At 40.3% G+C, this 27483-nt stretch overlaps 1 protein-coding gene across 1 annotated transcript in view; it reads left to right on the top strand.

Annotated features, from left to right (window-relative positions):
- Positions 1-797: 797 nt before the first annotated feature.
- The window catches only part of HMGA2 (high mobility group AT-hook 2), a 111044-nt gene continuing 84358 nt past the window's right edge, over positions 798-27483 (top strand). The window contains exons 1-3 of the mRNA XM_063155119.1: positions 798-1602; positions 4430-4516; positions 12607-12657. Of these exons, the coding sequence (XP_063011189.1) occupies positions 1492-1602; positions 4430-4516; positions 12607-12657 (249 nt within the window). The 5' untranslated portion in view covers positions 798-1491. The remainder of the gene's footprint in view (positions 1603-4429; positions 4517-12606; positions 12658-27483) is intronic.

Genomic DNA, 27483 nt, shown 5'->3' with positions numbered 1-27483 from the left:
ACCATGGCTCGCACGGGAGGGACCGAACACCGGCGGAGGGAGCGGGCTGTGCTGGACGTCCTGCCTACGGGCTCTGCGAAGAGGCGCAGCCCGCGGCCCCGCCATGCTCGTAGGAAGAACAATGTCGGGGCCGGGCTCTCCGCAAGGTCATTCCCCGTGCCGTCACCCTCCCGGCAGGGCAGCTCCGACCCGCCGTCGGGTTGGTTATACCGCCCACATCTTACCGCGGCGGCGGCCGTCCCGCGAGGCGCGCAGCCCGCGCCGCGATGGCAGCGCCCGCACCGCCGGCGAAGGAGCGGCGCTCCCGGCGGCCGGAGCGCGGCGGGCGCGTCCCGGGGCGGCCCCGGCCCGGCCGCCTTTGTTCGGCGGGGCGCGCACGTGCAGCGGCCGGCAGCCCCGCGCGGTGGCGGCGGGCCGGTGCGGGCGGCGGGCCCGGCCTGGCCCTTTAAAGCCGCGGCGGCGGCGCGGCCGGGCCGGTGCGGGACACGTGAGGCGGCGGCGCGTTCTGCCGCCGCTGCCCCGGCTGCCGTGCTGCTCGTGTTTTATCTGGCCGACCGCCAGCCCCCCATCGCCGCGTTTTCGCTCTGCCTCCTCCTCTCTCTCTCTCTTTTTTTTTTTTTTTTTTTTTTTTTTTTTTCCCTACAGCCCCCTCCTGGTTTTTCCACCCACGGGTAAAGGTGGCTTTTCTTTTCTTTTCTTTTCTTTTCTTTTCTTTTCTTTTCTTTTCCTTCGTTTTTGTTGTTGGTTTTGGGTTTTTTTCCCTCCCTTAACCCTCATCCTAGTTTAGTCCGTGGGCAGGACTCGCATAATAATATTTCCAGTCCCAGGAGCTCGCATCACAGACACGAACCCAGGACCGCCCCCCCCTTTTTTTTCCCTCCCAATCTCCCAAATCGTTTTATTATTATTATTTTTAAATGATCGCTCCTTTTGCGCGCTGCTCCCGCTGCTGCCGAAATCCCCGTCTTCCCAGGGTGCATGCTTCTGGCAAGACTGTGCAGTGTTCTCAGTCCATTTTCAGTGTGTCTTATCTTAATTTGTCCTGATCCGATCTAAGCGCGATAGCCACCACTTGCTTTCAATTTGTAGGGCTTTTTTCCCTCTTCTTGGTTTGCTCCCGACTACCCTCGGACTATTTCCCTCTCTCCTTGCATTTCCAGGGCTGCAATTTACTCTGCCTTTCCTTTTTTTTTTTTTTTTTTTTTTTTTTTTTTTTTTTTTTAACCTCTCCTCTTTTGAATTGCTTCATGTTACTAACCATTCCTAAATTGTAAGAGAGATTCATTCCCCCTCCTCTTCCACCACCACCAACACCACTACCACCATCACCTCCTCCTCCTCCTCCTCCCCTTCTCTTCTCCTTTTTGGCAGCACCAGGACGTCCGGTGTGGTGGTGGCAGCGAGCAGCAAAAGCAGCAAGAGCTCGTTTTGATTCCCCCCCTTCAAGGTGCTTTGGAGAGACTGGTTTCAGGCTGAGCAGCAGAAGTCACGATGAGTGCACAAGGTGAGGGACCCGGTCAGCCTTCCACTGCTGCCCAGGAGCAACCTGCAACCGCAGAGCCTCAGAAGAGAGGACGAGGCAGACCCAGGAAACAACCACAAGTCAGTATCGTGTAGATACGTAGAGCCGCAGATGTATAGTGTTATAGGCATGTACATGTACGTATTGTGCTGCAAGGAGTCCTGGCGACGGGGCGGGGGGGGCTTTGTTGTGCGCTGCTCCCGGCGAGGCGGTGCAGACGCGTAGCGAGGGGCTCCGGCGGGCGCCCCGGCGGGGGAACCCCGGAGTCCGGAGCGACGCGGCGCTGCCTGCCCGTGGCTGAACCGCGGAGCCTCCTCGGGACTTTCACTATTGTGCAGGGAGCGAGCTGGGGCTTTTCAATGTAAATGGGGAACATGGAGCAGCGCGGCTCCGACCAACCAGCGCTCGCTGGGTCATTTCGAGCTGATTTTGAAATTGCGAAAGCGAGGAGCAGGGATCGGGGCTCTCCTGTCTCCCTCCTCTCTGAGCCCTCGCTATATCTCAATCTGTGTGCGCGCGTGTGTGTGCATGTGTCGGGTCCCACCGGGCGCTGCTGCCGCCTCCGATCTTGACCAGCCCAGCCCCTGAACTGCCCCTAGATGCTGGGGCTGGGGGAGAGGACGGTGACTAGAGAGTCGCATAGGCTTTTTTTTTCGTCTTTTTCCTCCCCCCCCACCCCCGGATTCCCCCCCTTCCCCACCTCCCCCCCTCGCCCCCCTCATCGTATGGAGAGAGGTGCCCCCGTTGCCGATGGAGATGGGGGAGGTAGCCGGAGGGGGCTTGCCCTGTATTTGCAACACCTTTTGCCTTTGCTCCGGCGCTTTCCCAAGGCAGGTGGAGGCGACGGGAGCGCTGCCGTGTCTGGACGCGGGGACCGTAGCCCGGTGCTCCTTTCCACCCACACCCACAGCCTCCACCTGGGTCCCGACACGAACGCGCTGGGCTCCCCTTTTTGACTCGCAAGATACGAATTCGCGCTAAGGTCGCTAGATCCGTGTGTTACTCCCACCCCCACCCCCATCCCTTCCTTTCCCGAAGTGCCATTGTCGCATCGCCCGGAGCTGCCCAGCCGCGCTCAGCCCCTGCCGCCGGGCGAGGGGCCCGGGGGAGCCCCCGCGCTCTGCAGCCCCTCCGCCGGCGCCGCCGAAGGAGCATTTTGCCTGCGGATGCAACTAATTAATCCCGCAGCTCGGCGGGGGCAGCGCGGAGCCGCCCGCAGCCTTTTCCCTGCCTCCCTCGCAAGTCACGATTGAGAAGCAGGGCTGTCCGTGGAGCTCATTTTAAAGCGAGCGTCCGCGGGCTTTAAACGTGTTTACTTCCCATTCATTTGGCATCTGCCCCACTGCCACGAGAGCCTTCGAGGGGCTCGAAACGCGGAGAGCGCTGAGCAGCAGAGCCCCGAGCCGGGGGAAACCCGGCTGCTTTGCTTCCTTCCCCTCCCCCGCCCCGATATGGTCCTGTAAATTTCACAGAAAGTACTTTTTTTGGGAAGCCATAAAAGCAGAGCTCCCCGTTACCTCGCTGTGCCCCTGGTGACACTCGCTGCCATCGGTCCGGTGACTGCGGGCTCTGTACCCCTTCTGCTTCACCCCCTGATTGCCCTCGACCAGCCCCGGCAGCCAGCACCCACCGACCCTGCTGGCTTGTGCCCGGGCTTTTTCTTTTTCTTTTTCTTTTTCTTTTTCTTTTTCTTTTTCTTTTTCTTTTTCTTTTTCTTTTTCTTTTTCTTTTTCTTTTTCTTTTTCTTTTTCTTTTTCTTTTTCTTTTTCTTTTTCTTTTTCTTTTTCTTTTTCTTTTTCTTTTTCTTTTTCTTTTTTCTTTTTTCTTTTTTCTTTTTCTATATTATATTTTCTTTTTTTTCCCTAATTTTTTTTTCCTCCTGTAGCATTTAAATGTGTGGAAATGAAAGAAAAACGCGTCTCCTTCAACGTGCTCAGCCAGATGTGCAGTGCCTGCGGGGCTCGCCACTGAGCTGCAGCACTTGGGGAGTCCCCTTGCCAGCCTCCCTTTAACCTACCCGGGAATTATGAAAGCTGAAGGGCTTTAAACTGGTTTAAGTTAACAAACTGCACTTAATTAGTTCTACTGCATCCTGTAATATGAACGAAATGTATAATATTCAAGACTAGAAGAGTTTTATAGTGTTTATGATTCACTGAATAAATATTTGGAATCTGAATTCTTAGTAATTCATACCCAGTTTTAAGGACTGGTTATTTACTGGCAGGCAAAGGAACTAGTTAAGAAAATAGCTAAAATAGTCAGTGTCGACTCATTTTCGAGTTGGGGTTTTGTTTCAAATTTTTCTTTGTTGAGTTTTTTTAGGCTTATAAGTGTTCTATACGAAGAAACATTTAAATTTGCATGTTAATACGAATCAGTTTTCTTTAGAATAGGTGTGAATATAATGCCGACTGCAGAACAACAAAAACAAATTGCCCCCTTGAGAGAGTAGTCTCATCTTACTTAACAATATTCTGGTAGTTAACTTTTTCCCCCCAAAAAGCTTGTGCTAGAAACTACATGTGATAATTGTATCTTGCTATAATGCAATGCAATTGAAATTAAATGTGTAACTGTTATTTTTTAAATAACTGCTCTTATATGAGGGAAATCATAACCATCTTTAAAAAATGTGTTTCCTGCTATAACTTATGTGTTAGAATATTCACACTTTCCCAAGTTTTTCTATGTAATTGCAAGAGAAGTAAACTTATTTATTGTGCAAAATATATTTTTCCTTTACCTGGAGTTGCTAAATTGTTTATGTTGTATTATTAATATTATGTTATTTAATAACACTGTTAATTCATATGTTTTAAGCAACTTCTCAGTTTAATTTATCCTTCAGAACATCTGGGTTAGTTGTGGCCTCGTTGCTACAATAGCATGTTTTCCTGTATTTAGGAACCAACTGGTGAACCATCTCCTAAAAGACCAAGAGGAAGACCCAAAGGAAGCAAAAACAAGAGTCCCTCTAAAGCAGCTCAGAAGGTGAGATTAATAAAGAGAAAAAATTAGTAATGCTGCTTTTTTTTTATCAACTGGTAGCAAAAAATCCAATAATTTAGGTTGTGAAGTGTGGGATTGGAACTCTTTTGATAATGGAAGCTACATAAAGCATGAATTTCACATTTTTAAAATTAGAATTAACATCAAGACCCTAAGTACAGAACTTATAAGGGCATCTTTTTTAGTAGTCTAGAGATCAGTGAAATAACAATTTCATGAGGAACCATGAGATGTCCTGTATCTAGTAAGGAAGTCAAGGATATTATTTTCTTCATTATGATTTTTGTAAGAGGAAGATTAATTTCTTGCCCACTTACAGTTGTTACTACTACAGACCAAATCTGTATATTAAAGCTAAGTGCTTTGTCAAACATAAGTTAATTAGGAGTAAATCCAATTATGTGTTGATGGAAATAAGTGCATATATTGAAATTTACAGCTTTAAAATGTGATGGTAAAGTAAACTTCCAGTTACAGTAAAAGCCTGTTATATCTTGTTTAGTAATCAGTTTCAAAGAGACTTTTACTGGAAGTGCTTTTAGTCTTCTGAACCACTGTTTCTGCTTGGTGATGGGACCAAACTTTATTCTGGTGGTTCTGACTGCCTTCAGCTACAGGAGAAGCTCCCTGAAGTCATTGCATTTAGTGCATGGATTTTACATCACAAATACAACATGAAAATTTGTCTAAATTTTATTTTAATTGGGGAAAGCACCCCATTAAAAAGCTGTGTTATCAAGGCAAATCATGCTTACCCTTCTGTAGGAAATATTTTAGTGAAGGCAAATTGTTGTGTATGAGCTTGAAAACAAATATGGGAGATTTGTTTATGTTGTTGGTTCTACAGGAGTTAGCACTAGTTTACAGATACTAAATCACTAAAGCTTACAAAATCTGGGAGTGAGCTGTAGTGCTAAAGTGTATCAGTATCTTTTAAGGAGGTGGGTGACAAAACGTGTGGAAGGTATTTGTGTCCTTATCTAATTATGGTTCATTTTTCAGTATGCCTATGGTACTGACCATATTAAGTTTGATAGTTTTCAGTGTTATAAATTACTATAGCAACTACTGATAAATATTAAATCATTAAAAGGTGACTATGGTTTCATGTCTGTTTTGTTTAAAGTGTTTTCAACATTTGTTTGAGGTACTTTTCCAACTGTCTTTAAATTCAAAATTTTAGTTGGTTTTATTTTTTTTTCTTTATGGGCTGGAAAAAAAGCAGCATGTTCTGTCAAGAAATCCATGAATTAGTAAAAAATGCTTTACAAGTTTAGTATTAAAAATCTTTCAAAGCCATTCTGCAAGGTATGTGCTTAAAATGTTGATTTTTTTTTTCTTTATACATTAAAGTATAAACACAGTAAAAGCATTTCTCAGATTCATGTTAAAATAGTTTATATGTCACTCTTCAAAAGAGAGGGAGAAGTTTTTTATTAGTCTAGCAAATCCAAATGTGAGCTTTAGTATTTTAAATATTACTCCTAGGAGTGTTGGCTTTCCTAGGAAAACATTTGTAGTAAGATAAAATTTTAAATGATTTGTAGAAATGTTTTTAAAAGATGCCTCTGAAAGGAGTATTGCCATTATTTCATTTACATAAGTGATTTGGAAATGAGTATAAATAGAAAATAATTTAAAAACATTCATATATGTGTAGGTTTATCAAATCAAGAATTTTCCAGATGATTCTGGTACAAAGTTATGCTTTCCCAGTCTAATTTACAAACTGAGTAATTTCATTGTAACATTCTGATTTTCAGAATGCATCAAGTTACTGCTCTAATTAAAGCTTTTGGGTGTTGCTAATGTAAAAAATTGACCAAAGACCACATGTCTCTTTTTGTAATAGAAAAAAACCCTTTGAGGGGTATGTAATTACAGGTCTTACTGGTTTCTAGGTTTATAGATAAAGTATGTAAGTGTTTGATAAATCCTCTAAAACATAAAACACTTATAAAGCCTCACTAGAAGAATGAGACTGGTATCACATTTCAAATAAATATTTTAGCCCCTTTTCCAAATTGATAATTAGGCCTCTCTAAAATAGATCAGCTTTTCACCATGTATCTCAAAGTATCTTTTAATGCAATATTATTTCCAGTATTTTTTCTAACTGTAATATGGATGGGAATGTTTTGGCACTGCAAGAAAGCTTCATTTGGTGGTGAGGGTATCACCTCTAAAAGGAGTGAACTATATGTTCAGTTTTGTGGTACACATATTTACACATACATATGCATACATGCATTCATTAAGACTTGCTCCAGCCTGTCTCAACTCCCAGAAAGAGCACTGGGTATCTTAGCTTAAGCCTCTCTACATGTGAACCTGGGCACTATACACCCAGCTGGAATGGGCTGGAATTTCTAAAGAATAGTGCGTGCCCTGTGTGTCTCAAAGGGAGCTCATTGAAATGCTTCAGAGTGTTCACAACATGTTAGATAAACGGCAACCAGGAGAACCCACCGAGCAGCCATGAGAAGGCACTCATGATTAATTGATTGGGTGTTCTCTTGCAAAGCATTACACATCACAATTAAAAATGTATTGCACAAACTGGCAGTGAGATAAAAATACTCCAGAACTGGGGCTTCGTTTTGTTACATGTCAAAAAGGAAATACCCTTAAATCACTTGATGGACAATTTTCCCTGGAATTGTGGTTGTGTTGTATATTTAAAATTTCTTGGTTCACAGTATTTTAAAAAAAATTTGGTTTGGTTTTTTGTTTTTTGGTTTGTTGGTGTTTTTTTTTTTTTCTTTTTTTTTTTTAGCTTTAAGAGCTTGTGTTTGGTCTTAGTAAACTGGCCTTGGGGCATCTGAAAACAAACTGTGCTTGTTAGGAAATTAGCAATGTGAAACTTGACAATGCATACAAAATGTTGCAAAACTAACTGAACAACTAATAATGTGGCAATTACTCTAATTTTGGGTAATATACTTTCTTTCTTCCTTAAAGCCTTGCATATCACACATGCCTAAATTTTTATAAACTAGACGGAGAAATAAACTGTGTTTTATAGAAGGCCAAACCATTTCTCCATTGTTTAATTTTCACAAACAGGAGGAACACAATGTGTTACCAAATAGATAAAAAGAGGTAGAGACAAAAAACTCCTGATCACCTTGCACTTGAGTCCCCATAATTAGGTTGTTATTATGCAGTCTGCATCTTTAAACAAGTTATTCTGTCATTAATTTAAAAATATTTTTAAAAAATGACAATATGTGAATTTGGTTTGGGTTTTTTTTCTCTGTAAAGCACAACTATTTTTTTCAGGAAGATCATAGTGGGGAATCTTCCTTTTTAATTTCCTGGGTGTTTTGTGGTTGAATTTTATTTGTTTGGTGAGCTCTGTTCTGAGCCCATCACATTTCCCTTTCTAGGGCTTGTTTTTTTTTGTTTTGTTTTTTTTTTTTTGTTCCTATAGTTTGGCTTGACAAAAATACTGTGTAGGCATAAATACTTTCCTGTCTGGGAGCAGGAAACACATTTCTGACATTAGAAAAAAGAGTAGTAGCTATTATATGATTGTCGTTACAGGAATTGTCAAGGGATGTCCCAGGAATATACAATGGTATAAATTCTTCAGTAAAATTTACCTTCTGCTAAAATACGTTGAGTTTTGTTGTAGTTATTGGTATAGTGAGATTCACTGAAAATGCCTACAGGGCTTGTTGCATCATCCTCTGAAAACTAAAGCTTATGGTCCTGTGTGTTTCTACACTTGCTATTGTCTCTACCTTACATGGCCAGGTTGGTATGTAGAAAGGCATGCCCCTGGGTTAAGCAGTCCAAAGGTAAAAGAAAAAAAAAACAACAAACCAGAAAAGTGCATGTGATGAGGACTCTGCCCTGAATTGGGTCACGAAAATCTAGTTGGCTTCTCCATGCTTCATTCATTTTCATCAACACCACTCATTACAAGCTTAAAGGGAAAACAAGATCAAATTTATCAAGTGATTGTTATTGCTCTGAAAAAATAAGAGACCTCAAAATCAAATGTTTTGACCAAGATAGGAAAAGCAGAAGACTGATTTTTGTTTAGCTTTAAAAAGGATAAAACAGGACATGGAAAGTGTGATGTTTTTGTACTTAGTCAATGCCTAAAGATTTTTTAGGAGTATTTTTTGACTAAATAACTTGTGTGGTTTTTTTGAGAGGGATATATTCCTGGGCTAGGTCTTTTGGCAACAGTGATCTTCCTCCTGCGAGCTATCACTTATTTTACCTGACTTACAGCTCTGACACACTTTATCTGAGATCTCCAGCAGATCATTTTGCAAAGTAGATAGAGTTCTTCAAATCTGGATTCTGTTGCATTTGAGGTCTTCCTTGACAATGCATGGATGCCCAAAGAGCACTTTATAGCCGTTCAATTATTTATACTTGTCTTGTCTTGTTCATTGCTTTCAGTAGTACAGCCTTGGTTTCTGGCTGGGTACAGCACATTTTTGTAATAGGGAGGCAGAGATCCTAGAGTCCTAGAGTTGCTGAGAGAAGCTGTTTGGAAGCAGGGTTTGATGGCCCTGTGGTACAGGGCTTAAGTGAATTGCACAGCTTCCTGGGGACTGTTAGCTCACTTCCAGATGGCAGTGACTGAATTATGATCTTTCTCACCTGTGATAAATAAAAACCACTTCCCATGTAGATCATGCTTTTAAATGTGAGAAAGTGTAGTTCTGTTCCTCAAATGTGACATTGCAAAAATGGTGTGTTCATATTATTGTTTATAAGAAATTTCCTATTTTTAATGAAATACACTTTGTGTTTGATAACATACCTGACCCTTGTTTAAGCTTTGGTGATTTCATGTTTTAGCTGTAAAAAGCAAGGTCATGCCTCATAGCATAGTAGCACCAAATGTTAAAAACCCCCATACCAAACACCATCTCTGGGTGGCCTGGAGCTCTGTCAGGATTTGCCCCTAGCTTCAGAGGCGACGCTTCAATTAAAGCCAAGAGCCAACAGACTGGAGTGTTTCTGATGGTGCAAAAATCTGTTCAAGGGGAAAGGCAATGTGCTTTCATGGAGAAGCAATGGATTACCTAGCTTATACACAGTAAAACATTTCTTCCAGGCTTCAGTTAAAAGAAAGTCTAATGCTATTGGAGAAAATACAGCACTTAGCTAAAATACAGTATTTTAGCAAAATGCAGGCTGAAAAAAGAGGGAAGGAAGTGGAATATTTTTCTGAACTTCATGTATTTATCATTACCACTGTGCTGCTACTGCTCCTTTCATTTATTCTCAATCTGTTTTGTCTTGCTCTTCTCTTGAAAAGGAGATTAAAACTTCCACTTTGGAGGTTCTTGTCATTCATTTTCTGCAGTTTAATCTGTGAAAACCTTGCTGTTTACTTACAGAATCTCTCTGTACCAAAACATCACCTTTGGCATGCCTGGCTGTTTGCTCAGCTCACCTCTGGGAAAGATTTGGTTTTGATAAGAGCTATGGAAATGTTTTTCTTCTAACATGAGGTGGAAGTCATATACTGCAGGAATATAGTGCCTTTCAATCTGCACAGTCCCCAAGCACTTGACAAACCATTACCCAAACTAGCCAGCAGGAACACTGGCCACTTCTGACATGGACCTTTGGTGGTGGTAGAGCTCAGCACTGCTGAGCTGCATGGGAAGCGGCCACCCTGTGTGACAGTTTATGGCAGGAAGCAAAGATTAGTTATTCAAAGAAATCTCTCATGTTCATGATAATTTGAAGCTAAAATTTGTGTCAGGTTTGTAGGGACTTTAATTATTAGACCAAAGTACTTTTTTACTCAAAAAGTTAATTATTTTTTTAATAGAGTTTTGGAAAAGGATCTTTCCTTCAGATGCAGTAATACACACAAGAAAATAAATAGCCTTAGTGCTCTGATAACATGTCAAGTGTTGATTAGTTAAGACCAATTATAACTGATATTTCTTTTTAAGATTTATGCCCTGTGTTTCATGCAGTAAACATAGAAGCAGGTTATCAACACTAAACCATATCTGGTTTTTTGCATCCTTCAGGTTACAAGGTATAAAGAAATTGACCGCTTAAAGGAAACAAAACTCTGAAATAGACAGCTACAGGATATAGTAAATGCACTTTAACAAGTATTCTCTTAAGAGGGTTTCACCTTACATGTAACACCGGTATAAACTATTAAAGCTCAAGTTTACTCTTTTAACAAGTCTGAGTGATAATTTTGCCCTTCAGGAGTGTGAATTTTATTTTTCACAGCTTTCTTATTGTGAGGTATTTATTTCAAAGTAATTGCATTTAACTCACAGGGCAGTTTTTTTTGTAGAGATTCCTCCACTAGTTCCTCAGCTCAAGTTCTCTTTTAGAGAGATCGGATTTGCACAGCATTGGGTTACAGCATATGTTACAGTGATTGACCAGCAAGTGATTTATTTAATGGCACAGTTAATTTCTAAGGGCAAATCAAATATACATACAGTTAACTGGGGGGGAAAACCAAAGGAACACAATTCATGTATACTGAAAGTCTTCTTTCTTGGGGACCTTGTATCTGGCAAATCTTGCCCTGACTACAGGTGGTGACAAAATCTTGAGTGGAACAGGATAATTTACCCGGTGGAGTGTATGGATGAACCTAGCCTAGCTAGAGAGAATAACCGGGAATTTTCATTTTAAACTCTGTAAATTTTTTAGTGTACTACTAAGTACTGTTATTAGTGGTAGTATTCACAATGTCACTCAGTGGAATTAATGGAAGAGCTTATAAAAGGACCCATATTTCCTTTAAGCTGAGCTCCAGGAGCAACTGCTGGGCTTACATAAATACAGCGGTCACTTCTAGGGCCTCTTCCACTTTGTTCCCTTAAACCTGGACAGGGAAGGTGTGTTTTGGGCCATAGAAGGTTTACTTATAGCCTAAAGGTGTGCTTTTACCTGGAAAACTTCATGTGAAAAGTAGAGAAATTGTTTCCCAATAAGAACATAGACATGTTCATGGTGATATTTTGTCCTAATTACTTTCATGCATGAACATAATGAGACTAAAAAATGAATTGTAGCTGCTGTAAACTGCTTTGATCAAACTTGAAACAGGCTGTATTTTTAGTTTAGTATCTTCAAGTACTTTTTGATGGCATATGAAAGACTAGATTTGATGTTCTTGGAGGTTCCCAGGTTTCCCAATTGCCCTGTGTCCCCACCATCAGCCTGCATGTTGGGTGACTGGCCAGGGCACCTCGGCTCTGCAGAGGGCCCTGAGCAGCTGGGGCTGTGTGGGCACACTCCTTCATGCCCCTGACACAGTGTGGATCAGGGCTGGGGACACCCTTGGGTGCAGCCGGGGCTGTGTGGGCACACTCTGCCACGGTCCTGACACAGCCCTAGCTCTGCAGAGGGCCCTGGGCAGCTGGGGCTGTGTGGGCACACTCCGCCATGGCCCTGCCTCACACTCCCTGGCTCTGCAGAGGGCCCTGAGCAGCTGGGGCTGTGTGGGCACACTCCTCCATGGTCCTGACACAGCCCTAGCTCTGCAGAGGGCCCTGGGCAGCTGGGGCTGTGTGGGCACACTCCGCCATGGCCCTGCCTCACACTCCCTGGCTCTGCAGAGGGCCCTGGGCAGCCGTGGCTGTGTGGGCACACTCCTCCGTGGCCCTGCCTGACACAGGGTGGCTCTGCAGAGGGCCCTGGGCAGCTGGGGCTGTGTGGGCACACTCCGCCATGGCCCTGACACAGGGTGGCTCTGCAGAGGGCCCTGGGCAGCCGGGGCTGTGTGGGCACACTCCTCCATGGCCCTGCCTGACACAGGGTGGCTCTGCAGAGGGCCCTGGGCAGCTGGGGCTGTGTGGGCACACTCCGCCATGGCCCTGACACAATGTGGATCAGGGCTGGGGACACACTTGGGTGCAGGTGAGGCGCTGCCTAGGAAATGTCAGAGAAAAGGAGCATAGTCACACATTCTGCCAGAAAACACACGGCTTAGCTGGGGGGCCTGGTGCCACCCAAGAGGTATGGTTGTAGCTAATGTTACAGGAAAGGAGTTCCTAGTTACTGAGGCTGTTAAGTAATGCTGAGGTATAAAATATGTTGTGTTTCTTTTACAGAAAGCAGAAGCCACTGGTGAAAAGCGACCTAGAGGCCGGCCCAGAAAATGGGTAGGTATTTCACTTCCAGATTTATTTGCTGTGTTATGAAGCATGTTATAAATGTAAAGCACGTTATAAAGTCCGTTCCTTTAGAGAACAGTAATTTCATTTGTAAGAAAAGCATCTATCTTCTGTGTCTCTTTGTTCTGGTGGATTGACTAAAGGGTTAAGAGAGCAAAGAAGTTGATCACTGCTTCCTACCTTTAGACTCTGGTAGTTTGCTCAAGACACTTTACAATTGAATGTTTGCTTGAGTGAATATTTATGCCTATCTTATCAGCATGAAAAGAGGCTCAACTCTTCCTTCAAAAGAGAGTAACAATGAGATAACTTGTTCAGTAATTGAGTAACAAAGGTTATAAAGGGGCACTATGGGACATCAGAGGGGTGATAAGACTCAGATGTAGGGTACAGGAGATAAAGTTTAAAAACCAAAATGCTTTTGTTGTACATTGCCTGGAAACATGCATATTTTCCTTAAATCCAGTGAGAAAGAGCACAGATGAACAGCAGGAGACTTGCACTGTAGAACTTAGTTTTTCCACTCACAGTCATTTTCATGCCTCATATAATTGTAGTGACTGGTAATATATTTCATTAAAAGTTTCCACCTTTCCTGACCCCATTTAGTCTTTAGAAGTGTCTATCAGAAGTGTGTTTTTATTCTTTGGCAATGGAAGTATTTCATTCTTAGGTACTTGAAATTTTGTATCCTCACTGATGTTTACAGCTAATGAGCTTGGTGCACCTCTCCTCTGCATGTTTTTCACTTGTGTATGGGCTTTCCCATGGGGTGTCACTTGGAAAATGGGATTGAATATTAGATGATAAAAAGGTGTGGCTGTGTACTTCATCACAAGTTAATATTTCTGATCTCCTTTTTCCAGTTTCCTTTCCCTGCTCAACATTTTTCTTTAAACTTCCGTTTCAAATCCACCCCCACCATCTCAATTTCAAACCCTAATTTCACTCTGTATTCTCTTTCCTCTTATTAGCCCCCCTCCATTTTGTTCAGTTCTTTTGCATAGCTGTTAAAAGAGTTGTACAATATGCTTGCAAAATCTCAAACAGCACAAGAAGGTACTGAAAACTACAGCTAAGGTTCCCCAGAGTATTAGCCACTAAACACGGGAAAGCTGGCTTTAGCAGTCTCTTTAAGAACTAGTTCTAGTGCATTTTCCAGTGAATGTTCCACAAGATATTTCTTTGGAGAAAACAAACCACTGCATACTAGATGAGTGGTTTATACCTGTAGTTTTTAGGTCAGGCACTTTTCAGGTACATGAGGAAGCTTACTGGCATTGAAAAAGTGACTTATGGAATGTATCTGTGCTGGTGATCTCATAAGCAGCTTGGGGAAGGCAAATGCCAGATGCAGTAAAACGTGGGTCAGTTTCTCTCTGCTTCCTCCCATTTGGCTTGAACCTTGCATATCTGGATGCTGAGTATTGCTTGCTTGATCCTCACCTTGGGTGCAATCCCTGGGAAACAGCAAAAATACTTGGTTTATGAGAGTAATTAATTTATAATAGTCAAGCCATCCCCTCTGAGTTAGCAATGTGTGACAGGTGAATAGTTGAAGAGTTTGGGGAAAAGGGAAAAGGCATCAACTTGACACACTAGAAACGTTTTCTCTTCCAAGTACTCATTGTCAGAAACTAAACTAAAGTGAGTTTTCAGTAAAAAAGGGCTAATACAGCACCTTTGGCAGCTTGTAGAATGTTTCCCTTCTGTGTTTGTGTTTTTATGGGGAAGAAAGAATAGGCAGTATCAGTGGAGCATTCAGTATGGAATGGGCTATTTGTCAAGTCAAGAATCTGATTTTCAGAAGTGGGAATTACTGAAATGAGTTGTATGCATTACTTTATTATGAGACTAATACTTTCAAGACTCACTCTTTAAAAAAAAAATTAATGCATATTTTGCAACTCAGTATTACTTTGCTGTTGCACCTGTTGAAAGCGTAGTCTTTTTTACTTTGTTATTCTGATGATACTATTGTTTCTTGTAATTTTTAGAGATAATTCTCCAAATCTGCAGCTTGCATTGAGATAATGGCATGTTTGATTCTCATGGTCTGAAGAGTTTGTCCCCCTTCTCTTTTTTCTCTCCAGTTTAAATTGAGTTCATGGGCTCCTTCTAGCTCGTAGTTGAACTCAGGGGAGGAGTCTGCCTGAAAGCAGCTGAGATGGTACAGCATCATCTTTTGTTTAGACCTCCAACATGTAGTCAGAAAATGTCCCATTTTATCACGCATATTTCAGTTTAATCCTTAATGATTATATATTTCCTTAATCCAATTTATTTATATGTCAGGCCTTACTGATGATGGTTTTAGTATCTGTGCAAGTAAGGAGCGTGTAGGGTTTTTTTGTTGGAGAGGGCAGAATTCTACATTTTCATAAGTTTATAACCCTTTTTTTGGGAGTCTAGAGGTTCTGTGTCATATGTTGTTCATCAAATTGTAAAATATTATTTCTGCTGTTTCCTTCAATATGCACATGCAGAGACATACAAGCTAACAGACCACTGTAGAATTCCGGTAGCTGGTCTTTCTGCTGGTTCAAATTAAGTATTTAATGTTTGTGATTCACAGTGTATTTATTTATATATTAATTTTTAGAAGAGAAGTAAATCTTTTTTGACTAGTATAAAACTGAGAGGGGGAGGGAGAGCCCAAGTGAAGAGGGCAAAAAGCCCAGTATATCACAAATGTATGAGACATCAGATGATCTTTTTAATGCAATAATGTGTACTTTACAAAGCTGTCAAGGGAAAGGAGACCCTATAGAATAGATAGTCAAGATTAAACAAAATCTTCTGAAAATAAAATATTCAACTACATAGAAAAGCTTTCTAAATGTGGAGGGCTAATTGAATGAAAGTCCTGAAGATAACAAGGTCAAACAGGTGGGAAATGAGCATAGTTGAAATCAGAAACATAGTGCTTGCTGCTGTAAAACTCACCTTCACTGGAGGTTGCTGCACCCGTGTGAACACATTGAAGGCTGTGAGTCTATTACCTATTAACCCTCTTCATGGGGGCCTCAGTACTCCTTAATTTTAGAGGTTTTATTTCACAGACATATTCTAAGCTCCTTGGATGCATCTGCATTAGTGTGTTAGGTCAAATCAGGAGTATGCTTCGGAAGTGCAGCTCCTGATTTTCCCCACTTACTGTATGCATTGTGTAGCAGTATGCAGTGTCGAGATCATTGGTAGGACTCCTTTCAAATGGAACCAAATTGGAAGATGTGCTGTAGAAGTGCAGTCTGTTAGACATTCAAGCCACAGGACTAGGCTAGAGTGAAACAAAAACCTCTTGAAAGGTGTGTGGTTTGGACCTTAGGTCCTCAGCACCATCCTGCGGTCCATATTGTAGACATAGCCTTTGATGCTTAAAAAAAAGCCTATGAAGCAACCTGGTTTTTATTTGCAGAATTATTTTATGTAGCACAGGCATAAAGTCAAATTCACATTCGCAGGAGTCAGTGAAAGGTTTGTCATTAACTTCATCAGGGGCACGTGTTTGCCATTGAAGCCTGGTGCTGCTGCTCATGGACTCAGAGACTGTTTTGCTCATGGCTTCATGTAGTCCTTTGTAAAGATCAAAGGTTTTTTATTTTATTCATTTCATTTGTGTATGCCTATAATTTGACTGAAAGGAAGGGACTGAAGGTATATGAGTAGAGCAGTGGACTACGTAATCAATTGTTTTGCTGTTTGTTCCAAAGAGCTGCATTGGAAGGCCCTAAAAATTCCATAGTCTTCTAGTGCTCTCAGGCATCAGTTTAATGGAGGAATCTGAAATCCAGTTTGGAAGTTGATGCAGAAAAGGGTATTCATTTTTAATTTCCATTGTTTCTGTTGAGTCTTTAGGTAGAATTTTTTTTGCATTTCCAAATTGTTTGACTTGAACCATAGACTCTCTGCATAGAATGGCAGAATTGTTCCAGGGGAACAATCCAGAGCTTTTTACTGCCTTGAGCAGGACTTTGGTGAGGAGAAGAGATGGCTGATTCCATGCCATGTAGTTGTTCTAAAAGATGGATAGATGCAATTCTAGAATTTGTGTGATTGTAACAGCAGAAGATGGTTGGTGACCTTCTGAGCAGGGATATGTGGGATGTATGTGAAGCATCTGCTTGTGTGTCTCATCACTGAAGCCTAAGTAAGAACTGTGACTTGTTCAGAAAACTTCCAACAATTTTGTTTGCTTCTAGACAGTATAGAGAGCATATTTCAGTTTGGTAGGAGATAAGAGATTATAAGAAATTCATTTCCTTAAGCAGATTTTTAATCTGATCCTAGTCATGATCATCTAGACAAGCTGAGAGAGAAGGGGCTGTTAAGCCTGGGGAAGGCTTCAGACAGACCATAGAGCAGCCTCCCAGTAAGCAGAGAGAGCCACAAGAAAAATGGAGATGGACTTCTTACAAGGACCTGTAGTGACAGGGCAAGGGGAAATGGCTTTAAACTGGAAGAGAGTGGTTTAGGTTAGATAGTAAGAGGAAATTGCTTACTGTGAGGGTGGTGAGACACTGGAACAATTGTTCAGAGAAATTGTGAATGTCCCACCCCTGGGAGTGCTCAAGGCCAAGGTAGAAGAGGCTTTGAGCAACCTGGTCTAGTGAAAGGTGTGTTAGCTTATGGCAGGGTGTTGGAACTATGTGATCTTTCAGGTCCCTTCCAACCCAAACCATTTGATTATTATATGATTGATGATTATAGTACTTTTTTAATAAGGGAAGAGTTTCATTTTATACAGAATGCCAATTTAAGCAGTGCCAAACCACATTTAAAAAAAAAAATACAAAACTGCTTTTTTATAGTAAATTTTCCTTCTGATTATTTCCAGTTCAGTTCTGACATAGCTGAGATACAAAACCTTGAACATGGAATTGGTGAGATTTTTCTATGCCAGCAGTTCCTGTGTCAGGGGAAGAATTTCTAGTGCTCATTAAGATTTTGAAAATGAGGTTCTTAATTTTGAAGAAATACATACCAAAAAAATCCCATTGCCTCAGAGGACCTATCAATGTTTTGAGGCTATTTCTTGCCCCTATTAGCTCATTTGGTCAGAGCATGATTTTAGTAACACCAAGGCTGTGGCTTCAATGCCCATACAGACATTCACTTGAACTTGGACCTGATGATCCCTGTGGATCCCATTCAACTCAAAATATCCTGTGAATATGTGAACACTGAGCCTTTCCACACCTAAGTCAAGTTTCTAAGTCAAGTTTCTGCCTGATAGTGACATACTCTGTGATGTGAAGTCATTTGACTAGTTTTTCTTACTTCTTATGCAGACAGTCTTTTTTGTCTCATATGAAGTCATGGTCTAGGAGATGCTTAAATTCATGCAATCTTATTCACTGGGTGATAGAGAGAGAGAAGAATGTTCTGAGATCATAGTCCATCCTGCTCCAAAGAAGGCTTTGTTATAGCAGTGGTGAATTCTCAGCTGGAGATATTAATCTTTTGATGCTATTGAAGACAACCTAGACAATAAAATAAGACATATAATTGGCTCTTAGGTAGCAAAAGGTTAGTGTGAGACTTTCCCCTCTCTGATGTGGTGCTTACTAGTGTATCCCTAAGCTAGGCTAGAGATTCTGCTGTTAAGAGAACATGTGTTTGTTTAAATGAAGTACTACTGGGTCCATTTGGAGCAAGAAATGGCTGAGATAAAATTCATATTTTGTATATTGGATGATGAATGAAAAGGTTAGTATTTATGTAATTACAGAAGATAGCACAGATAAAAATTCTGTTTCTTGTTCTTGGAAGAATAATATAATTTCAGTTATTTTGATTCTTTACAACTTTTGACTACTATATCTGTGGTGTTACTGCTTCGTGTGAAGCACATAGTGAAAATTTACATAAACTGCGGTTACTTTAATTTCCAAACAACCTTAGCTTCCTTCTGGAGGTCATAGGTACTGTTTTATAACTTGGTAATATAAAATACCTTCTTTCTTGAACATGTTCTACATCTGTGTGGGCAAGAACATCACCTGAGAGTGTTCATTGTTTCAGTGGTCTAAAGAGCCTGAAGGCATTTTATAATTATGAAAAAGGACTATTGACCTATCCTTAATTCCTAAACTTAGGAAGTGGATTGAGGGCATGAATGAAAAGCCTTAAAATCTTGATACCTATACACTTACTTTCCAGTTCAGATGACCTGTAAAAGAAATAATCTCTCAACTCATGAACATTTTGAAAAAAAAAGTGATTGTTAAACTTTTCTCCTCCGTCTCACAGATGCTCTTTTTGTTTTTCCTTTTGCCAATTTTTGGTTTTTTGCTTTTTTTACTTTTCAACTCAACATTTCACGAAAGCAATAAAATCCTTGTACCAAATGCATCAAAAAAATCACTAAAAATACATTATGTCTCCCCAGCGTTCAGACAGATATGTGTCTTCATTTCTTTGGACATTTGTCTAAGCAAATGATGTCCTTCCTTGGAATTTCAGAGTCCTGTTCTTTGTTGGTATAAATGGATGTGGCAACATTTATTTGAAAAATACCACAACAGAAAATTTAGCCATGATATTTGTTTTCTAAAATGCATTTATATTAGCAAACTGATATTTCACTCATTCTCTAATTCACTTCCACTTCTTTTAAGGTATATTGGAAGATATCATCTCAGCTGAAAAAGAATTTTGATTTCATCTGACATTTCAGACTACTTAAGGGAAAAATCTTTTGTTCTATATGAGGTCCAAAGAGGGAATTTTATCAGGTAAAAAAATGCACCAGGTAAAATCAGAGCATTTCTAGGGAAAGGCAAACTGAAATTCTTAGCAATTCCCTTTTTATGATCTCAGATAACAGGTGTTCAAGAACGTTAAAAATCAGTTTTCCGTTTGGCTGTGTACTTTGGCTTTAGAAGCCCCACTGCCCATTTTACGTACGAGGAAACTCAGCACTGAGGTTGTTTGTGGCAAGATCAGGAGGCATTTTTGTGCCTGCAGTGTTTGAATTCTTAGGGTTTTTTACTAGCTCAGTTATCAGCAACCATGCATCCAAATACCTGACAGAAAATCAGGTAAAGAAAAGTACAGGCACTCATTCTTGCTCGTGCACTTCCATTTTCACCATTGAAAATGTTATGAATGCAGAAAGAGAAGCTGGGCCTCACCTCCATTGAAAGTGTACTCCACAAGGTTAATTGCCTTGCCCAAGGAAATCTGTAGGAGAGCCAGGAATAGAACTCGGATTTCCTGGCAGCCTGCCCTGTGCCTTCAGCTCAAGGCCATCCTCCTCCAGTAAAGCTTGCTTGAGCGTGCATTGGATGAGGCAGGAAGGGAAACATTTCACTTTTCAATCCTGAATTTTAAACCAATAGATTTTTTTTACGTGTTTCTATAAATTCAGGTGGGACAATTTCAGTATCTCTGGTGTATGTCTAGCTGGTGAGTAGTGAGGGGTAGTGCGGAGTAGGAGTAAGGTATTTAAAATGTATATATATCATCCCTCCAGATATTTGAAAGACGTGTAGATGTGGACCTTGGGGACATGGTCTAGTGGTGGGCTTGGCAGTGCTGGCTTAATGGTTGAACTTGATGATCTTAGAATTCTTTTCCAACTGAAATGACTCTGTGATTCTGTGATTCCATATACAGGATAGAATGAAGAGATTCTGGACTCTGAAGGGTTTTGAACCAATCCCACAAACAAGCCTGAAGGATATTAGATGCATAATGATGATATTTTTTCATCTTTGTACCTTGCTTGATTACTTAGAAGTCTAATACTGATTGATTAAATGACAGACATAGTCACAAAAATGAGGTGTCTGGTTCCTTGAATATTTGAAATATGGTTACTTTCCTTTTGAGCATTAGCCAGTCGTGAGTCATTCCATGTCACCTCATCTATTTCCATTCCCTGTCCTCTTGAAAGATAGTGCTGCAGAAGGAATGAAAACTCATGTTTTAATGTGTGATCCAGAAGAGAAGATTTGGAGTCAAGACTCCTAGGTTTTCTTAAAATTTTTGACTAATTGTGCCTCTCCTTTAACACAATTTATTTAATTTAATTCTGCTTTATACTACAAGCCCCCATAGTGCAATAGCCCTACAGGAAGATATAAAATTTCTTCTCTGCAATAAAAGGCCATCTTATAAATGGCACTCAGTCCCTGTGTGAGTGAGTTTACTCCTGTCAATTAAAAGTTACCATAATAATTAAAGGCAGGTAATACTTTCAGCTTTGTCTGCATTCTGTACAGATCCAAGCAGGCAATTTGGATGCCAAAGGAATGCCATGTTGATCCTCTTTTGGAAGAGTTTGGGGGAGACTGATACTGTGATAATTAATATTTAGAGATTATTTTCAGGTGTTTGAATGAAAGTCATTATATGCTTTTAAGTGCAAGTATTGTTATTTCCTCTTTCTTAATCCTGACTCTAAGCCTCACTTCAAATTACAGTTCAGTATTACATTTAAGGTATGAGGCTAGATTTTCAACAAGAAGATGGGCTTCCTCCATTAAATAGCTGCAAAATATCCTCACCAGGAATCGTCTTCTAATTCTGTAGCACGCAACACTTAGTGAAGAAAACTATTTTCTCTTTTTCTTTTCTGTTTTGAATTTCTTTTGTGGTAGTTCCCATTTAAAATATAAATGAAGCATAGTTTACAATAGCATTTACAAGTCCCTAAGTGAGATATTCATCAGACTGCACAGGAAAACCGAAATAAAAGTAGAGGGACAAGACTCTGACATTTGAAAATTGTGCCTTCACAAGCTGAATTGCTTGAATAGTCAGATTGGGATATGTAGTTTGATGAATCAAAGATGCAATAGTGACACTGCTGCTAGAAGAGGAAGAAATCTTTTCAGGTCCAAGAGAATCCAGATATTTTCAGTCTTGGGGAAAATGGGAAACATGGAGGCCTGGGAAGATGACAGTCTGAGTGAAAAAGCCATATGTTGAGATGCATGTAGTTGTGGAGTGGAGGTTTATAATGCTGTCAGCACTGTTTGTTTTGCATTTCTGTGTTGCTCTCTGATCAGAATGGTTCTGGTTGCACAGAAGATGCTAGTTAGCCTTGCTGTTACTCTAGGCTGTTCATAGGATATGATTTCCTTCTTTGCAATACAGTGAGACAAGGAGGCTGCTTCTTGGTTGTTTTGATGTTGCAGTGATTTCATTTCATTTCATTTCAGGAAGGAAGGAAGTCTTGCTTCTGCTCAAGGGCAGCTACCAGCCACCCTGTGCTGATGGGAGGGGAATGTGTATTTATCTCTCAAATGCAGGCATCTCTGGGTTTCATCCTTTTTCTTTCATGGCACAACATTGCAGGGAATCCATGTCACCCAAGCTACAGCCTGTGTCACTAGCATTTTAGGTTCTATCATCTGTTCCCTTCCACGACAGGCTCCTAGAATATTTAAGAAGTCTATGTATTATCTCCAGAGATATTAAGAAAACATACAGATGTGGTCCTTAGGGACATAGTTTAGTGGTGGACTTGGCAGTACAGGATTAATGGTTGGACTCAAGGATAAAAGTCTTTCCCATCCTAAGTGTTGAAAACTGCCCTAATTAGCACTCAAAAATTGTGTAGCATTTTCTCTGCATGGCATTTCAGCTTCAAGAGAAGGGTTGGAGAACACTTCTCATCCAGGAGAACACAGGAGCTTGTGGTTGGGACAATTATATGGGAGGTGTGGATGTAAATCTTCATCACATTTGCTAATAGGTAGACCCCCTGTGAATGGTCTTGCTCACAGATGCTGATGCCCAGGCTGCACCTGAGCACTGTGAACAGTGCTATGCTCTGTCTGGGTAATTTGTAGCTCTGAAGGCTTCCAGGGATGGAGCTAGATTTTGGATGGCTGTTGGCTGAAACTTGAAATGGAGTGGAGTTTTAGTGGGGAGGTCAGGCTAGCTGCCTTAGATTATCAGTTTTGCACATGTTCACCTAATTAAACATAGGGGGCTTGAAGGTTAGTAAGAAAATACTGGGCAACTGAAGAACTTCCAGAGATAGCTGCAGAGAATAGATGGATCCAACCCCACTCTAGTGAAATCTTCACATACATAAGATATTATTTTTGTGTTTTATAGCACAGATGCTAGAATTTAGCTGGCAACAGCTTGCTGCAGTTTATTTGCATGTGACATTAATTCCTTCTCTTGCCAGTTTAAATTGTATTCCCTGTTATCAATGTAGGTATTGTAGAGTTTCAGGGGTTTTTTTCGCAGCTCAGTTATATATTTTTATAAGTGCTATTTCCATAGCAGTTTTAGGAAACTAGTAATGAATAATGTATGTCTTTATTCTGCTTTTTCTTTTCACTTCTTTAAAATAAAATCTCTATTTTCAGTTTGTTTTATTCTACTCTGTCAGTAGAATACTACTCTGACAGCTGTTGAACTATGGAACTGCAGGGTCAGGCTTTGGTGCTACTCAGATGATTTAAATAATAGTACTGATAAGTTAAATTTGATTGTATATCTGTATTGGTGTCAGTGGGAATGGCATTTGGTCCGCAGAGGTTGGTTTGCTTTGATTAAAACTCACTTGCCCAGGGTGGCAGTCTCCATTTTGGAGAATCAAAGATAATGAATGAATTGGCACAATTTAGGGTTTTTACTTCGTGTCTGTTCTGAATAACTGCTGAGGGCTTGAAAACAGTCAGATTGGTAGTTTCTGTATGGAGCAGGATTCATGACTTTACCTAATATATTACCCAAATCCATTTTGACTGTTATCAATTATCCTAATAACAATTGGAGCCTTTTACAAGATGTAATAGGAACACATATGTAAGCTTCATTCTTATGATCTTATCAAAATTGCATTGTGTTAACATATTGTTGGGGCTTCCTTAGTATTCACAGAGAACCCATTCAGGTTCTGGCTGCTTCTCCTGCTCAGTTTTCTGTTAATGATGCTAAATGCCTGAGAAATCTGCTTGGGGACCCTCCTTCCATGTTCAACTCTTTACTTGGGTTTTGAAAATACCATCTCACACAACTGATGAAGCATATACAATATTTGGATCAGAGCATTGAATATGTAGAGGAGACAAGGTGCCCTCTGTCATGGCATGCACTGTTGCATTCATTAATGTGCATTAACATTCATAAACTATTTGGAGGTGTCAGAGGTGTATGAAGTTTTGAAGATACTTCTGCAAGCTTCCCATTCAAGTCAAGAATGACTATTCAAGCAATTGTTTCATCAAGCTTTACACGTAAGTCTCTTTGAGGTAGGTAGACTGACAAATGGTCTACCAGTGAGACGTGATGCCCCTGGTCTAATAGATTGAATATGTAGCAAGGAGATGTGTGATAAAATATTAGGTTTGTTGAAGTCAATGAAATCACTTGCCAGGATTTCAGCCCTTCTCCCTCCCTTCTCCCGTCTGCCACTAATGTGGTACATGACTGTGTCTACTGCTTGGTTACAAGCTCTATAAATTGTGTGAGTTTGCATGAAACTGTTTGCATGAAACTCAGGTAATTTGAGGAAGACCATTTGTACATGTTTAACAGAAACTTTATGGTGACTTACATAACAAGCAGTATTTGACTAAATCTCTGAATAAAATAAATTTTTTATTAATGTCAGCTAAGTTTTGAGCAGTCACTGTGTGAGTAACAGGTGGACTGGACTTGTACAGAGATACATACAGAAGATTTTAATTTTTGCTTTTTAAATTACAAATGAGCAGCAATACTTCTTAAAAGGATAACTTCTTTCTTCTTTAATAATTTCTGTGAACTATTTGAAAACTGAAATATGGACAGACTTGTACTGTAACCTTAATTGAATTTTTAAAGATATATGAAGATGTGGTTTTGAAAATGCCTGAATTATCTTGCTTTTTCTGCATGCATAACTTTCTTTGAGCTGTGGTCATAGGTAGATACATACTGAGGGCATATTAGTCACTGAAAGAAATTCCTTTTAAGGTGAGTCAGTGTAAAGTAGTGCCTCCACTGAAGTGAGTCCAATAGCAAGACTCCAACTTACTTGGTTGAAGTCAGAATTTCTCCCTCCAAAGGCTTGTAAATGGTGATATATAAATTGGAAACCCTTTCCTAGTTATGATAACAAAAAAGCACCTATTATGGTTTTGAGTAAGGGAAAGAATTTGCCCTTTGATCTGCAGCATATCTTGAAGGAGAAGGTTTTGCACATTGTACTTTGTTTAAACTAGAAAAAATCCTTTAGATAAAGACAATATCCATTGCGCAGAGAACAACAAAGAGAAATTGTGCTCTGGCACATGAGCACAGAAATGTTTCAAAACTATATTCTTAATAATAATTTTGTTCCAAGCAGAAAGGTACTTTGTCTTTCACTGCTCATTTCAGAAAGTAGATCTCAGAACCTTTGCAGGCAAACCATATGCAATTGCTTTCCAAAGGAGAGGTTGTTAATTCCATTGTGCCAAATCACAAAAACGGCTATTTACAGGAGAAGTTAGAGTCATCATTATGTTTTTGCATAATTATAAATCACTGTGCTTTTCTTTGCATGGTTAAAATTTCAAATAGTAATTAAGTAATGTCTCAGAACAAGTTTTGTATATTGCAAAGCTCTGTACACCTTTCTTCATGTCCCTGAAACCATTATCTTGAGTATATAATAAATGAGAAGCAAACTCTTGTGATTTATTTAGCTTTCTCATTTTTTATGTGTTAGTTTTACAAAAAGCTTTTAGTGACCTTAAAACCAGAAAAAAAAAGTGAAGGAATTCTGTCCTTTTTTCTCATTTTTGTGAGCATTCCAGACTCCTTGTTTGAGTATAGAAGCATGGGTGAACATATCCATTCTGTGTTTGTCTTCTCTGGGTAAAAATTTGAATCCATAGCTTGCCTTTCCTCTACATTCAGGGCTACAAAAATGTCGTGGATAGAAACTTTAGAAAAGTTATCATTTTGAGTAATTCAAACTTGATCAGGCTGTTGAAAAATTGGAGAAGGCATTTATTTAATTTAAAAAATGTGTGATGGTTTATTTGGAAGATATCTAACAAAATAAGTGTCTAATCCAAGACTAACTATGAGAATATGAGAAATTGCAGGTAACCTTTAAGAAAATAAAACTGTAAAGAGTAGCTGACAGGCAAAAAGAAGGAACAAAGAGCCCAAGTCTCTGTAAGACCTAGAGTAGTGGGGGATTGTCACTTTTGGATTCTTAGATTGAATTTGATCTCACCAGCTGTCTGCTCAGTTGTGTCTGATGTGCTGGTCTCAGAGTTTTCAGTCCCAGATAAGTGAGTTTCTAAGTTACCCATTTCTTATTTTGCATGCCTGTCATAGCCCCTCTGACTCTTGCAGTCTAGGAAGCTGAAAGGAAAAATAATTTTTCTTCTTTCAGAAGGAAAGGTAGTGTTTAAAGCTCTTTTGTTTACAGCAGTTATGCTCTGTATATCAAGGCTCAGGGTAGCTCTCTTAGTACCTGGGTTAGATACAGTTTAGGAAGTTAACATTCCTCTTTTTGGATTCTCTTGCTCAGCCAGATACTTAGGGATCTCCCAGTAACTAGCTCATTATGGTTATCTTGCTTTATTGGAGACAGAAAAGCCAGACCCCAGGAACAAAAGCCATGTCAGGTTGAGGAGGAGGGCAGAATCATGGGAGGTTTGAAGGCCATTCAAAATCACTTCATTCCCTTCATATCCTGTCTTAAGCTGTATGTCTGATTTTTCACTTCCAGAGAGTGCAGAGTTGGACCCACAGCTTGTGATTTAAACTGCTGCTGACATCAAGATTGAATTTGGGTGGCAACACATCAGCACCATGAATGACTTATGAATAAAACAGAAATTTTAAGGGACATTTTCATACTTGGCTTGAGTGAAAAGTAGAGAATATTATTTGTGCAGATGGAAATGTCCATGCCCACTGAGGTGCAGTGTTGTCTTTGCTAATCTCAGATATATTTGTGTTTGAGTGTGGATTTTCTCCTTTGCACAGTGGTTCTCCTTTAGCCAGTCTGTCAGTGAAGTCATAACCCCACAGCTGACCTCATAGTCTGTAATCATGGAAAGTATTGCAATCTCATAAATACAGTCTCTGGACCATGGGAAAATGAGCTGTAAGACAGGAAGTTGCTGTTTAAACTTGAACCAACAATGGCAATTATCAGAAACAGAGAAAGTAATAAGACAGTTCTGTGGGGCCAAACTGATTTTTGGAGTAGTACTGCTGAAGGCACTTGAGTTACCCGAGGGAAGAACTTACCCTCTGTGTCTGGAATGACTTGATGGCAAGCATAGAGGAAGTGAATTTATGCTCCAGTTTAATACATTGGAAAGTTTCCCTTGTCTGAAAGTCTTTCTTTATCTCTGAATTTCCTGGCTTCTGTGGATTTATATTAGATCTTAAATGTTTTTTCAATGTATTTTTTCTGGTGTTTGATGTCTTTTGAGTTGTTTTTACAGATATGTATTTAATGAAAGAAAAAGCTGTCTTCCATTAAGGAGGTTGCAAAGCTTTCATGAATGCTGAATAGCTACCAAGTGCAAGGTGTCTCTTTTTTTCAGATTTGTGGTTGTTACTTGTATGGCTGAAACACCTATTTCAATAAGAAGATGCAAGTATTTCTTAAAGAACATTTTAACACCTCTTTTCCAAGGCTAAATATTACTGCAATTTTTACTTTTTTACCAAAGGATTGCCTCACCAACTCTATATGCAGAGTGTTTGTAACCTCTTAAAATCAGTGATCTGCAGTAAAAAGAGAACATCAATACATTGAGCTTGCCACACCTTGACAAATAATTATTTGTAAGAAATGTAGAAAAAAGGAATAAGTTACGTGTTGTACCTATATGTAAGTTTCTCACC

The sequence above is a fragment of the Melospiza melodia genome, chromosome 4 (assembly GCF_035770615.1).
Source record: "Melospiza melodia melodia isolate bMelMel2 chromosome 4, bMelMel2.pri, whole genome shotgun sequence".
In the NCBI taxonomy this organism is placed as follows: Eukaryota; Metazoa; Chordata; class Aves; order Passeriformes; family Passerellidae; genus Melospiza; species Melospiza melodia.
The sequence above is the reverse complement of the archived record's forward strand: the minus strand, read 5'-3'. Positions and strand labels throughout refer to the sequence as shown.